Source organism: Copadichromis virginalis, linkage group LG3, assembly GCF_057382275.1.
Source record: "Copadichromis virginalis isolate Kocher_CV1m ecotype Utaka linkage group LG3, C_Virginalis_male_GT1.1, whole genome shotgun sequence".
In the NCBI taxonomy this organism is placed as follows: Eukaryota; Metazoa; Chordata; class Actinopteri; order Cichliformes; family Cichlidae; genus Copadichromis; species Copadichromis virginalis.
The window spans coordinates 26,565,025-26,581,078 of record NC_140620.1 but is presented as its reverse complement, the minus strand read 5'-3'; the positions used below and the strand labels follow the sequence as shown (position 1 = coordinate 26,581,078).

At 41.0% G+C, this 16,054-nt stretch overlaps 1 protein-coding gene across 1 annotated transcript; it reads right to left on the bottom strand.

The window, feature by feature from the left end:
* Positions 1-8,987: 8,987 nt before the first annotated feature.
* Positions 8,988-11,673, bottom strand: LOC146713727 (tripartite motif-containing protein 16-like). Its single transcript, XM_085450071.1, has one exon. The coding sequence runs from the start codon at positions 11,504-11,506 to the stop codon at positions 9,791-9,793; it is 1,716 nt and encodes a 571-aa protein (XP_085306197.1). The 5' UTR covers positions 11,507-11,673; the 3' UTR covers positions 8,988-9,790.
* Positions 11,674-16,054: the final 4,381 nt, after the last annotated feature.

Here is a 16,054-nt window from a genome sequence, read left to right as displayed (position 1 = left end):
CACACCTTAACATGTCAAAATTTACAGCTATTTTTTCATTTTGAAATACTATATTAAAACAATTGATCTCAAATCAGACAAAAAACATAAAACTCGAGTATAAAAAAGTAGAATTTTTTTCCACTAATAGAAAACCAAGGTTTTTGCTTTCTGTTTTTTTTTTTGTCACAAACAGAGAATACTTTCAAGTGCTTCCCTTCCCGCTGTAAACACAACGTTAGTATTCAGGAAAAAAAACATTGCGCATATTTTTAATCATAACTCTGGTTTTATGTGGCCTATCAACACAATTTAAAAACTGGTAGTTTGAAGTCCACACTTTTAACACAGAAATGGAGAAACCTCTTCTGTCCGCCGATCCAGGAACTTGAATTGTTTGAATTTCAGGATACTTTTTCTTAATAAACGGTAAGCATTATACATATTGTCCTTACAGAGGTGGTTTCTCTTCTCGCAAGTGAAGTAGATTTTTTGAAGGCCTTTGTTTTTTTCGAGGTCGCGGATGACGTCAGGAGAAGGTGATTGGTCACTTGCAATGTTGAACCTGGAACAACATTATTTATGATGACGAGGGAACAACACCAACACAAGGATATCAGATCGTCTGGACACTCAGGGTTGTCTTGGGTAGCATCTTGTTGCTATGTCATCTTACAGTAACTTGGTCAGTAGTTTACCATGACTACTTTATTCTTCCTCAGCCAATCAGCAGCACTTGTGCAATTGTAACCTGTTGTGTATATAAACCTTCATTAACTGGTTTGAGAAATCCTTTAAACCAGTGACAGGAAAGTTGGATCACAGTGGTAATTATTAAAGGACATTGATGTTTGATGTCTCATTTAATTCTTCATCTGTCATTGAAATTATCAGAGAAGGCCTGAAAGGCTCACACTAGCTGTACAACCACTCACAGCAGCCCATTCATTCATTTTCATTACTGACACTGGATTGCCCAATCAAATCTCTTAACTTGACCAGCCCATCCCCAGCTTGTAGGAAAAGTTCAGTGTGGAAGAAGTGGTGAAAAGATTGAGCTGAAAAGCTGAGCGAAAACAATAAACAGAAACTACAACTATTAGCCAGACCTTACAGTCACACAGCAAATCAAGGATTAAGGTCAAATGATTGGCTGCTTTCACCATGAGCCACTGCTAATTTTTAAAGTGTAGCATTTAATTATTGTCAAATGCTTTTAAAAAGAACAATCACTGCTTGTTGTTTTAAAACTGATAACTTAAGCATGTTGATTGACTCATCTTCCTTTCCGCCTGCCTGGAGGCTCCCTTAACACCTCTCTCTGCCTCCTAACAAACCTTCCCCCTCTCATCTCGCTTCATCTTTGGCCTACAGTAGCACAGTTTCCACCAACACCTTGCTGGCCAACAGAAACTCGTACCTTAAATGAAATAAATGATATGGAGCACTCCAATCATGCTTTCAAAACGACAGCAACTGCTAAAGAAAGAGGTGATAAACATGCCCCTGCGCCTGCTTCTTGTTGAAATGAGTTACTAACATGATTTCCCCTTCATGTATGGTGATAGACTGGCCAAAATATTAGGAATGCTCTGGAATTTCTGATGAAGCCAACAGTAAGTGTTGCTTTAAATCGGGGGTATTCAACAAAAATGAAAAGACTTCTTACTTCTTAATGCAAAGGTTCAGATGATCATTATTCTAAATATTTAATTACTTTAAATGATTTTATTTTATTTATTTTATTTACTTGTAATATATATTGTATTATGCATATTATATCTATATTTTAAATATAGAGATAAGAAAAATCATTAGAAAAAGTTGTTATTATTGGTATTATTAGTATTATTGCATATTAATGATGAAGGAACTGACCTCACAGGTCACAGAATCAACTTTTTGGTAACAAGTTAATGTGGTAGTTCAACAGTTTAACCAGCAGAGGGAGCCAGATAAGCTGTTTTGAATTCAACACTAACAGGCAGAGGGGGAGGAGGAGGGACTGTTGCCGTAGTAACTGAATCTACAAAAGTCAGTAAGTGTTTGTCTTAATTAAATCACACTTAGCTGTTAGTGTTCATCTTCAGGCACTGAATTCACTTACAAGAAACAGTCCAACAGATTCACACAAGGGGAACATGTTCGCTGTTTTTTCTGCAGCTGTGAGGACTGTTAGCCTGGACATAACAAGCTGTGTGGCTGCGTCACTGTTCAAACTTCAGGTTCCGAGTACCAGTTTTAGTTTTAGAGCTCAGCAGACCCAGTAGCTCATCACCACTGCTCCTCCATAACAACAGTGGTGAGGCTGAAGGGGACTGGAAAATAATGTACATGGAAATGAATCACTGTAAATAACACTATATAATGTTTGATGATAAAACAGTCTGAAGGTTAAATAAACATGTTTACTGCCTGGTATAACACTTGGTTTCGTCTCTGGGGATAGAATTGTGTCCACTTTGACTTGTGGTAATTAAAGTGGAATTTTTCACTTGGTTGATTTGTTGAACTTTCTTAAATCTCTTCTTTAAACACAGTGTCATCTGATTGTATTTACTGACCATTTTAGAGATTTACAATCAATAACTGGGAAACAGGAAGCATTTCACACTCTGCTACCGATGAGTCTCATGGTGCTTTCACCACAAGTTTTTTAATAAAAATAATAAAAATCTACAAAAACACGAACAGAATTTATTAGTACAGTAAAATCCTAAAAATTCAGTTAAATTTCTAAAAAACAAGAAGTGTTCATCCAGGAACCTTTAAATGGTCTTCAGATCCCCAGGCCTGCATAAAGCACCAGGACACAACTGTTGTTGTGTTCATTTGCTTATTAAAAAATTGAATTAAATTGATTAATGATTATTAAATAAACAATTATTATGCGGTCAGCACGGTGGCACGGTGGTTAGCACTGTTGCTGCACAGCAAGAAGGTCCTGAGTTCAATTCCACCATCAGGCCGGGGGCTTTCTGTGTGGAGTTTGCATGTTCTCCCCGTGTTTGCGTGGGTTCCCTCCGGGTACTCCGGCTTCCTCCCACCGTCCAAAGACATGCAGCTTGTGGGGATAGGTTAATTGGATAATCCAAATTGTCACTACGTGTGAATGTGCGAATGAATGTGAGTGTGAATGGTTGTCTGTCCCTGTGGCCCTGCGACAGACTGGGGACCTCTCCAGGGTGTACCCTGCCTCTTGCCCTATGACAGCTGGGATAGGCTCCCGCGACCCTGAAAAGGATAAGCGGAAGCGAATGGATGGATGGATAGTTCCTCCTTACATTTCCAAAGCAGACTTGTTCCTTTAAGTTCATCTAGTGTTTATACTCAGGGATGAAAGTGGGCTGGAGTTATGGTTGTGGTACTTCAGAGTAGCTAGTGTGTTGTTGTGTCCGGGGAAAACAGGTTAGTTTGCATTCATGTGGTGAATTCACTATAAAACACTGTTGGACTGCTTATGGTTACATCAAGTGTGGCAGAAATGAATGTGCATTTAAGATAATGATGCTTAGATTACTTAACTGAATTGAAACTTTGTATGAGCTGTATACTGTCTAGTGTGAAGCCGCATAGTGGCTGTAGCTCAGGTGGTAGAGCAGGTCATCTACTGATCGGAAGGTTGGTGGTTCGATTCCTGGCTTCCCCTAGTCTGCATGCCAAATATCCTTGGGCAAGATACTAACCCGAAATTGCTCTCCGATGCATCCATCGGAGTATGAATGTGTGTGAATGTCAGTTAGAAAGCACCTAGAAAAAATGTGCTGGTGTGAATGGGTGAATGCACAAGTTGTGTAAAGTGCTTTGAGTGCTCAGAAGAGTAGAAAAGCGCTATATAAGAACCAGTCCATTTACCATTTACCATAGTGTGAGTGTAGGGGATGGACATCAGATATGATAGCTGGTGAAACTGTGTACATGTTGTTAAGTTCAGTTGTGTAAATCCACAAAGAGCAGCAGGTCAGCTGATTGCAGCCTTTACACTAAGAAAACTTTATGAAGCTTACATCAGAAATTATTGTGGGCCATCATTTTTTCCCTACACTGAGCGCCATTACTAATTTTAGAGTTCCTCCACCACTTTAACCCCTGACTGCTCATTTTCCTGTTTAGAGGCAAAGTCACCCTCTACAAAGTAGGCAACAGGAAACAGTTATTGTTTTGAAATCTTTCAAATCAAAATAAGCACATTCATTAGAATTAGAATTTAGATTAGAATAATATTTGTATTCTTGTGCACTGATAATATTTTCTGATTATATTCTTATATTAATATCGCACAAGCTTTAGTTACCTTGTAACCTGTAAACTGTACTTTTTCACTTTTACTCAAAGAAGTTGTTTCAGTGCTTTTACTGGAGAATATTTTTTAAAAACACAGGTATCTGTACTTCTACTTAAGTAAAGAACGTCTGTACTTTTGCCCCCTCTGATGGTCTGTGTAACTCATTACTCTCATCTTCACATCATGGGGTGTTTTTACAGATACTGAGTTTTATTTAGAGGCAGTGCCTGTGTGGTTATGACTGAATATGTACTGTTAACAGTAATTTTGGGGAAACTCCAGAACTGACACCCTGTTATGGAACCATAAGTCATAACAAGATGATGAGCTTTGGTACTGTAGTGAGGACTGTATGCACATGTTCAGATGCTGTGTAGGTGTTCAAGTCTCTGATTTTGATTTATCCAGAAAAAAAGATTCTGCTGTTGGAAGATTATGTCATTAAGATGGGCAGCGGGAGACTCCAAAGTCTCCCGCTGCCCATCTTAATGTGACCAGAGGTACAAAACAACAGAGATGCTTCTGTGTGCACAGGTGCTCAAGTGTGAACTCAGAGCAACAATTAAAACAAACACACTCCAGATGAACCTGCTGTGATTCATGCAGATGAGTCAGGATGTTGTTTATGGTGTTTTTATTCTCCCTGTTTTTCCGTTACAGCTCCCTTTATTATGTGTTAGCTGCTTAAGTGCTGGTGTCCTGATTCTTTCTGCGATTCTCCTTTAGTTAAACAAGCACGTCTAATGTTTCTGCTATTAGTGATGTGTTTTAGCAGGACAGAAAGAAAAGGTCATTACTTCTGTTAAATCTGTTGGATTTTGTTCCTCATTTGCATATTTTCTGCTTGGCTGCAGAAGCTGAAAGCGAAACAGTCACTGTGTGCCTGCACTAATGTTTCCCTGTGATGCTTGCAGTGGTGTTTTTGTGGACTTTTATGGTTTTACAGCTTTACAGCCTATCAACACGACTGATTAGAGAGGGATTGTAGATGGTGAGGTATTTAGTGAAGACCTTACATGTTGTTTCAGTAACAATTAAATTCACCCTGATTATTTTCATCTTGTTTTTACTGCAGCTGTAACATTTGTAAAACGACACTGAGAGAGAGCCTGTTTCTGCGTCTTTGTGCTGCTCTTACAGGAGTTAAATGTTCAGATGATGATTCCAGCTGTTCTTCAACCTGCAGAAACCATCATAAAGCTACTACATCTGGATTAGAACAAACCAGTGTTTTTAATATCAGTTTAGTCAAGTTTATTGTTCCTGCCCAGAGATCAGGTACAAAAACTCATCTCAGAGATGACAGCATCTCAAATTAGCATCGTCAAAACAGAGCAACAATAAAATAAATACATGCACATCTATGCAAAACAAACAAACAAATGAGCCAGTTACTGATCTGAAACATAGTTAACAATGTCCATGAACAAAAAAATCAACAGCTCGCACACTACAAGTTTCCAACTTTACCAGTTGTTTTGCAAATGTTTCCAGCACTCGTGATCTTCGTCGGACAATAACACAAATCAACGCCATTGTAACATGACAAAAATGCATTGAAAAATTCAAAAAGGAAGAAAACTCCAGCGCTATCTTATTAAAAAAAATAGTTCCACATGTTTATTAAAGAGGGAAAAGAAAACTACTGTAATTTAATACAAACAACTGAAACATACAGGATAAAAGCCAGGTGAACAAAATCCAGAGAAAATCCAGGGAACAGACCTGAGAAACACAGATATGTGCACCAAAAACAGTATGCAGTACCATCATAGACAGCCATATAACAACTAGAAGTAGACATAGTAGAATACACAGAAAAAAAAAAGACATTGGTAAGGGAACACTAATAGAAATGATAAAGTAACAACTTTGATGACGTTTAATTAACTGTTTAATAACTGTGTCACCTGATGGTGACAGAAGATCTCCTGTTTGACTGATATACAACATTCACTAATGTTTTCTCTGGGCTACTCCATGAGACACGCTGGTTTTCTACTGAACATTACATGAGTCATATTGATATTTTCTATGAATTTGCATCTTCTGCACTGGTGTTAGATAGTACCTATTAGTTGTGTGTGTTTCTCTCCCTGTGATTATTATTATTACACACACACACACACACACACACACACACACACACACACACACACACACACAGATACTCGCACTTACATGCACACACACATGCAATAAAGGCTGTTTATTTATTTTATTTTAAGGTGGATAAGCTACCTGATTTCCCCACCAGTTTTTAATTTTTTTTAAGGAGGTCTGGTTTGTCCGCCAGTTTTCAAGAAGGTTTAAGGATGGTTTCACCACCGAAAGGAGGTTTTTTTCTCCGCCACTGAGGACGTAAAGTGTTTGGTTTTGTATGTAAGGAGGATAGAGCTCTCACTGGTGACTCTGCTTTAAGGGAGATCATAGGCCTATTTTGTGTGTGAACAAGTGTGGGCCAGACGTGGTCTGTGTGCGGCTGAAAGTTGTCTTGTTAAGTGTAAATGCATTACTAGTCCCTAAGGACGCTAAGGACCCCAAAGCGCTTTACACATTTAGTCATCCACCCATTCACACACTGGTGATGGCTGGGGCGCACTGACAGAGGCGAGGCTGCTGGACACTGGCGCCACCGGGCCCTCTGACCACCACCAGTAGGCAACGGGTGAAGTGTCCAAGGACTCAACAACCGAGACTGTCCAAGCTGGGGCTCGAACCGGCAACCTTCCGATTACAAGACGAACTCCCAACTCTTGAGCCATGATGGGGAATAAACTGAGTAAGTAGTAAGTATGCCTTGAAAGGGGATGGAAAACATTGCAAAGTATTCACCAGGCAGCACGTAATATGTAGATCATTGAAGGAAGAAAAGAAGTGAAATTGTGCGCAAAGCAGTGTAATGTGTCTGAAGTCACTGTGTGTGTGAACCACAGAGAGGTGTGAAAGTGTGTGGGTGAGAATAGTCTCCAACGGGGGAAGAGGTGATTCTGCAGGTCAGCTTCTACCCCAGTGGACAGAAAAGAAAGAAAATAGTTGTGCTGTTGATGAAAAAAAGGAATTGATAAATGAAGAGCTCAGCCTAAGGCAACTTCAATCTCACTTTCTGTTTTAAAGAAAGGAGAGTTCAAAAACCAGAGAGAGAGATGTGTGTTGTTTTAGGCGTCTCTCTATTGTGAAAACAGGGTTAGCAGAGGCGAGGGTGCCGGGTTAGCCTCGCCACTGCCTCTGCGAGGCTAACCCGGCCTAGCAGAGGGTGTGACTTGCAGGTGAAAAGCAGACCAGGATCAAATTTCCACATGCAGCAGTTGGACGACAATTATAGGTTAACATCATTAGAAACACCCAGGCCGAGTCTTGGCTGAATTGTGTTTACAGGTTAACTCCTATGTGTTTCTCACCCCGAGAAAGCAAGCTCCACGGAAGCTAACCTCTGCCTGAAGACAAGGAGTGCAGTTCTAGAACAATGAGATGGATATCAAGAGCTCACAGCAGGTCAAGAGACAGCAGTATCCTGAGCAGAGAGGTCCAGCAGCGCTTTGGGCAAACGGCATCAGAGAGAAAGAAAACCCATCACCTGACTGGATGGACATGTGTTTCCAGCAAGCTACAACTTCACTGTGTGACATTTGCCACTTTTGGAGTGAAATGCCAAGATGAGACAGTGGAAAACACAGGCCAAAGCTGAAGAGAACTGACTGCCATTGGACTGCAGAGTGGGAGAGGAGAACAGAGTGGAAGAAGCAGGTGAGTGTACAGAGGAATGCTGTTGTTTAGTGTGGGAAATCAAAATTTGGGTTAGCAAACCTGTGAAAAAGGAAAATAACTGCTTTAAGTGGGAACATTTGAGGAGTCTGAAGCACTACAAAATGAAAAAGGTACACAACAAAAACACAAACGGAAAATGTATTAATCCTACTAACCCTACATACACATACAATGAAACTCATGAAGACCAGACAGCATCTTAAGCATGTGATTCTGTTTGTCATCTTATCCAAGTCACTTAGATGAGAAGTGATACATAGACTAGTGGACTAATATTATGGGAGGACAGATGATTGCATCAAAGCTGGGGGAAAACAGAATGCTGATGAGGGGTCTTGAAAGAGTGAGCTGGGCGAGCTAATAGGTTGTTGAGTTTCTGAGGTGTGTGAAGAAGTTTTAACATGGCACACATCTGATTACATGAGAAGAAACTTATTATGTGAAAAGACATCAGGGTTATGTTGTATGTTGTGTGTCGCAAGGTGTGTGGCTGATGGATGAATGCTTGAGATTAATCTGGCCGATGATTTGTCTTTTGTTACAAATTTGAACCTGACAATTAGGTTTGGTATGATTTACCCTCCTGGGACGAAGAGCATATGTCATGACTTAACAAGGCTTTTCTTTTCTTTTCTCCTTTTTATTTTGTTACAACTTGCCTAATAAATCTGCACTCCCTGTATGTGCTGCGGCACAGTGGTTGGAAACACTGATTTAGAGTTCAAGGAGATGTTAGTGACATCAGAGCCGTACGTATTAACAGGTACACGTCCCTCACTCGTCCTCAAAAGCAGATGCAACAGATGTTCCTGCCTTGGTTTGAAGACACCTGCATGCATACTTAGAAAATCCATCTGTACATGTCAGTAAATGTCTCACATCATCATTACTAATGTGTCTGTCATCACTATAACTGCATGTGTACAATGTGGAAATTGATGTTATGTAACGATGATACAAAAACAATATCAGAACATAATTTGATTCAGCAAATCCTATTTATTAACAACTATTAGTATGAATAAAACATTCTGTCATCTTTTAATAGCAAAACACATTAAAGCAGACGTGTGTCCAAACCTCCTCCACTAACACATCGGTTTCTATGGTGCTGTCATCAGCTCGAGGCACAGCTGCACCCTTACTAACTCCATCAGGCACATTTAAGTCACTACAATCTTTTCATAATCCCCCATCGTTCAAGAGTCAGGTATCTCTGAAGGTTTCCAGAGTACTTTTTCACACACATCCAAGTCATGTAGTTGCAGTACCTCGACCGCAGCATTGTCCAACTCATTCTGAGTCGCTTGTCTGATGGATCCTGTGTTCTGCTGTTTTAACCAGTCCAGCTGGTGCTGGAGGACCGAACACTGGTGATGGACTGCACTGTGCTGAGACAGATTTTGTGTTATAGGCTTCATGTTATGGACGCACAGTGTGAGCACTCAGGTCGCATCAGAGCATCGGGCTGTATAGTGTGAGACCTGCATCGTGACCTACAAACTTCTAACCCCTGTGATTCACTCATACAGACTGATGACAGATTTCAAACATGCTGAATATGAAGAGTAGTATCATTTAAACTCACATGATTATCAGCCATAAGAACAAATTCAGATTTATATTGATGTAAGGTATATAAATGTAAGTACAGTTTGAATCAGTGCAATATTATTTTCACACATCAATGGACCACTGAACTTCTCAGCTTCTAAAATGTAAAGCCTCATTTAGAAACTACACAAGTACATATAATGGTCAGGGATCAACATGAACCTGTCTTCTCTGTTTGACTTTAATCAACTCTGCAGTGGCTCCAGGTCCATAAAGATAAAGTCCATAAAGATAAACTCCAGCATAGAGCGGCTGAGTGAATGTGGTCTGGACTCTGTGGAGGAGAGTCATGGTTTCAGAGACGCTGTAGAAAGACAGAATACCTGCTCTGTGATCCAGGTACACTCCTACTCTGGAGGACCGAGGACCTGAGAGGTCAGTTTGGACTTTGTTGTGTCGAAACATATAACTGTTTGTGTAACAATGTAATGCCCAAGATTTGTCATTGAATCCAAATCCACATTCATAGCCCCTCCCTGCTCTGCTGATATTCTTGTATGTGACTGCTATACAAACTCCTCCCCCTCTCCACTCCACCTCCCAGTAACAACGTCCAGTCAGACTCTCTCTACTCAGGACCTGAAACCATACAGTGAATCTGTCTGGATGATCAGAATAAGACTGTTCTTGTTTCATCAATGTTACTTTTCTGTTCCCCTCAGATAATAACAGATGTGTGTTTGCTGTGTTTGGATCCAGTGTGATTTCACATGAACATTTTAAGAATCCAGCTCTGGTCTTTGGCTCTGCTGGTGACAGTAAAACATCCTCTTCAGTGACTGTCAGTGAGATGTTTGTCCATTCCTCTCTCAGAATGTCCTGTAGTTTATCTCTGGTCTCTGACACAGCTGCTGTCACATCCTCAAAGTAGCTCAGAGGACGAATATTGATGCTGGATGAGTGTGTAGACTCACTGAGTGCTGACAGTGAGGGGTAGTTGTGTAGAAACTGGTTGTGATCCTCTGTGTGTGAGAGCTGCTCCAGCTCGCCGTCTTTCCTCTTCAGCTCAGCGATCTCCTGCTCCAGCTTCTCCTGAAGCTCTTTGACTCGACTCACTTCAGTTTCCTGCTGGGATCTGACCTGCTGCTTCACATCAGAGCTTCTTTTCTGGAGGAGACGGATCAGCTCAGTGAACATCTTCTCACTGTCCTCCACTGCTTTATCAGCAGAGCCATTGATGGCCTCCACCTCCTGTTGAAGCAGCTTCACATCTTTCTCTCGCTCCTGGATTCTCTGCTGGATGTTTAGTCGTCTCACCTCGAGCTCCTTCTGCTTCTCAGTCCTTTCTGCTGCAGCTGGGACTGTTTCATGGCCTTTATGTTCATCCATCGTGCAGAGATAACAGATACTCTGCTGATCAGTACGACAGAAAATCTTCATCACCTCATCATGACGAGAGCAGATGTTCTCCTGGAGCTTCTTGGAGGGGGCCACCAGCTTGTGTTTCTTTAACGGAGCTGCATCATAGTGAGGTTGGAGGTGTTTCTCACAGTAAGAGGCCAGACAGACTAAACAGGACTTGATGGCTTTCAGCTTCCTCCCAGTGCAGACATCACAGGCCACATCTTCAGGTCCAGCATAGCAGTGATCAGCTGGAGCAGCTTGGAGTCCAGTCTTCTTCAGCTGCTCCACTAAAGCTGCTAACATGGTGTTTTTCTCCAGGACAGGCCTCGGTGTGAAAGTCTTCCTGCACTGAGGGCAGCTGTGGATTCCCTTCCTGTCCTCTTCATCCCAGAAACCTTTAATACAGTTCCTGCAGTAGCTGTGTCCACAGGCTGTAGTCACCGGATCCTTCAGTAGATCCAAACAGATGGAACAAGAGAAGGTTTCTCGGTCCAGCTGAACTCCTTTCTGCGCCATTTCTCCTCTCAGTGTCAGTGACTGTGTGAGTTTCTCTTCCTTATAACTGAAACTAGTCTGAGCTCTGATCTCAACAACATGTTTCTGCAGTGAATGGAGCCTGTCAGCTCTTACACGTCACCACATGTTGGTTACACCCATCTTCAAACTGCAGATCTGAAGGGGAGGGAACGAGGAAACACGTGGACAGAGAGGAGGTGCTGTGTTTAAGAGCAGGAAGAAGAGGGAGGTTATCAGGCTGTGCTTCACTCCATGAAGAGGAGCAGTTAGAGAGTGAAACTGTGTGTTTAACCCTTTTTATTTACTGCTTCTTCTATATAAATAATTTTTAAAAATCCAGCTTTAATGAACACTGGACAGAAATGTCTCAGGTAACAATAACTGTCAGAACAGCAGAGGCTGCTGACCTAATCAAAGCATATGTATAGAGCAGGGTTAGGTTAGCAGACATATGCTGGTTGCTTTTATTTATTTATTTATTGCTTTTATAGGCAGTAATCGATGTTGCTGTAACAGGATGAGAACTAGATAAATGCCACTGCATTGCTTTGAACAGTCAGCAGAGTCTGCACATATAATTACAGATATTCCTGCAAAAAGTTAATTACTCAAAAGAATCTTGCATTTTACTTTTGCATTTATAACAGCTGCTGCAACAGAAATAACCATGTTCTTTACATTAAAATAGCAACAAACCTTTCTGGAACAACTTTCAAGGTTCATGGCGAAGACAAAGATCTAATGACATGAAGACTCCAGTGAAACTTAAAGTATTAGGAACCAGTTTTAATGCGTGACCAACACATTTCCCCTTGTGGCCTTCACCAGGGTCATTGCAAAATACCCTTGTGATTGTGAAAAGACTACTGGTCAAGTCAAAAAGGAGTGTATGGTAAAATGACCAATGACCATGTGACAAGATCAAGCAAGCATTTTTCTGATGTGTTCACCGCTCAATGGTTTGTTGTCATATTGAACAAAATATTAGGTTCTCTTTGTATATTACACTCAGGCATCAGGAAAGAGTGGTAACTAGTTCATAGTTTTTAGCTAATGACATGTCAATCACAAGACATTGCTCAGAAAACGTGCAGATTCTCAGCTAGATCCACCTTCCACTCTTTACTTACAGTTTCACAACAGCAAACAAACACACAAATAAGTTGAAGTAATTGTTTCCTGTATGACTTCACTGGTCTCGCATCAGTAAGGACTTTTGCTCCTTGTTGCTTGAGTTCATTGAGGTGGTGAGCATACATTTATCCCCAGACATGTCCATGTACACAAACATTAAACAACTTCTTTCTGACTTGTTTCACACTTTTGCACCACTTCAGAGGAATCCCCTTAACCTCAAATCACTGTTTTCTTAAGGTATGACTTACCTTCACAGCTGTGTGGATTACGCATCATGTCACAGAAGGTCCACAAGCATAGATGCACGTGTGTGTTCATGTCTGTAAGCTATTATTGTTTCATCTCACTGAAAGCACAAATGCCATCCTCTCTCTCTCTATTTTTATATGAGGATGGGGTGGACAAAATAACAGGAACACCTCACAACAGTGATGGCGCTGAGTTGCAAAGCTGCCTGAGCTGCATTAGAGACTGCGCTGGTGTTATTCACCTATAACGTGCTACAGTTCGTGCTTCTCTGTGTGTGTCGCTTACAAGAAGGTCAACAAACACACCGCAGTGCTGCAGGCAGAACATACATAATCAATCAGCCCTCAGTGCAAGCTACAAAAATAAAATATGGGTTACACACACACACACACACACACACACACACACACACACACACACACACACACACACACACACACACACACAGAGTCATGTTTTCATATCCTTCCCTAGATGTTTATCCTAACACTAGCCCAGTGCTTCCCAAAAACGGTGCCGTGGCACACAGGTGTGCCGTAGAAGATTATCTGGTTCCACCTGATTAGTACTCCAAGTGACCGCAGTGAGTAACAGGCAGAACAATTACATTCTCTTCCACTAGAGGGCGGTACAACCACCTGTTCTAATTAAGTTGGTTGTCAAACAGAAGAAGATATTACATAATAGTCATGCTGTCAGAACACAGCACATAATAGCAATAGATAAATATTTGAAGAGAAAAAGCAGTCAGTCTGGGTCCTGGAGAAAATTCCAGCCCACATGAAGGCCGTCATGAGTGATGGTCAGAAGAAAGCAAAAAGGTATACTGGGACAAACTGAGCCTATTTTACTAAGATAAATGATCAAAATGCTTTTTGAGACATTTTTGTTTGGTGATGCGCTGTTTGATTTTTCTAATGTGAAATATGTGCTGTGGCTCCAAAAGGTTGGGAAACACTGGTCTAACCTATTTTCTGTGCCCATAAGGGCTGTTGGTCCCCACAAGTATGGTAAACTTCCAATTCTTGGTCCCCACACAGGTATGTAAACATGGTACACACACACACACTTTTTCCTAGGGGTACATGTGTGTGCATTTAGCCGTATTACTATTTTAGTGGGGACGTTTCTATGTCGTCACCCTTTGGGGACAGAAAAACAGGCCCCTGTAATATAAATCATTAAATCATAGGATGGAGTCTGAGTTTAACTCTGTCTTTTAGTAGATCTCCAACTTTAATTTGTCATGTAAATATCACAGAATTCAGTCTTAAGGAGATTAATTAGTTACTTTAATTATCTGGATACAAATTATAGCACTATGTTGGGCTGGTGTTCTGACTCCAGAGTGGATAAGCAGAAGATGGATAGATGACTTCTTCAGTCTCAGCTGAAGCCTCCACGGCTTTTCATTTGCTTTCTTTTATTTACCTTTTCCTTACTTTGCATCCTATTCTGTTTTATAACCTCTTTGTCCTTATTTACTTTATTTTTCTTCTTTCCTCTTTTGTTTCTTTTTATCCTTCACATTAATGTACTTTTGTTTCTTCATCTTATTCCACTTTCCTTTGTCTTCGGTGTTTCCATCATTCCTGCTTCCACCTTCATTTACTTAGCTTGTCTTCATGTGTTTTTCTCTTTGCTTTATTTCCTTCCTCACTTGTCCTTCCCTATATTTCATTTGTTTCTCCTCTTTGAATTGTTTTTCTTTCCTTCATCTTTCTTTTGTATCCTAATCAATGTTTTCCTTCCTTCCATTTCTGCCTCTTCTGTTTCCTCTTCCCCTCTGCCACTTTCCTCCCTTCGTCTTTTCTTCTTTCCCATCTTTGGTCTTTCTGGTTCATTTTTTTCACTCTTCAGCTGTTTTTGCTCTCTTTGTTTGGGATTTTGCAGTCGTCTGCCTGTTGTTGTGTCGGCTGGCGGTACGTTATCAGGCTACTACAAACACACATCAAACTCTACACACACTTTCACGCTGCACCTTTCATTTCCAGCAGGTTGTAAAAATAGAAAGCCCATAAAATCTGACTCTTTCATGTCGGAGCATTAGGCAGGAAGAAAACCATCCACATGTGCAGAGCACTGATGAGCAGCAGCACGGACCTGCTGCACAGCTTAGATTTAATTCATTAGTTTTATCAATGAAGCTCAGAGAAAAGGAAAAAAACACCTACATGCTTCAGTTTTCCTCGTACGGGGTGTTGCAGCCAGTTCTGGTTGCATAATATTATCTGCTCTCCTACAAACTCCCACATACTGAAGCAGAAAGCTCGGTGCGAGGCTCAGACAGGAGATGTGTGGGAAGACAGAGATTCAAAGTCAGAGTTCGTCTCATCCTGGTTGAGAATAAATAAGCTTCCTTTAAACGGATTCTGAGTGTAGTAGAGTCTACTCCAAGACGCTGCTAAAATAAACTCGACTCATTAAAGTCTGGGTTTCCGCTGCTTTAATGAAGCGCAGTTTCTACATTCCTCCACGGAGATCAGATTCAGTCTCGTACCAGTGAAGTTGGTCCGAAAAACCTCAAGCTGACGTTAGAGCTCGCTACATTTCCAAGTTCAACGTGGCTTTACGTTCACTTCCATCTGTCAGTCTCTTCTCCTTCCTTTCTCATATTTTTCCTTTTACTCTCTTCTTTCATCTTTTCCTTCCTTTTTCCCTCCTCTTCCATCTTTTCCCTTCCTACCTTCCTCCATACCTCCTCCCCCATCTTTTCCTTCCTCCTTTCCTTCTCTCCCTCCTCTCCTTGTCCCCCTTCTAGCCAGTTTCTTTTCCTCTTGTTGAATATGAGCGTTTGCAGTAAACAAACATTAAAATGACCAAGGAAGGAAGGAAGAGAACGATGTGTGCTTGTCAGCATTCAGCTCACCTGTAAATTTCAAGTGACGACTTCATTGAGGTCGTATGAGCCATTCTTTTACTTTGGTAAACCAGAGTTTACCTCAAAGCAGCTCTGTGTACACGGCATTTGGCCGTCTTTGTGAGGACATTCATCAACATCAGTGGGTTTCCCCGTGTATTTAGGAAGTACTACTAAGTGCTTAACTAAAACTCTGACCACAGCCTCATTTAAAGTGGTTTTTGTTTTTGTTTTTTAAATTATTTGGTTTCAGTGGCAGACACCTTCAGCTCACTCATGTTTGGACATTTGGTGCTCTCCTC

Excerpts from the sequence above, each read along its gene's own strand:
- LOC146713727 (XM_085450071.1), bottom strand. The coding sequence starts at position 11,506 with ATGGCGCAGAAAGGAGTTCAGCTGGACCGAGAAACCTTCTCTTGTTCC.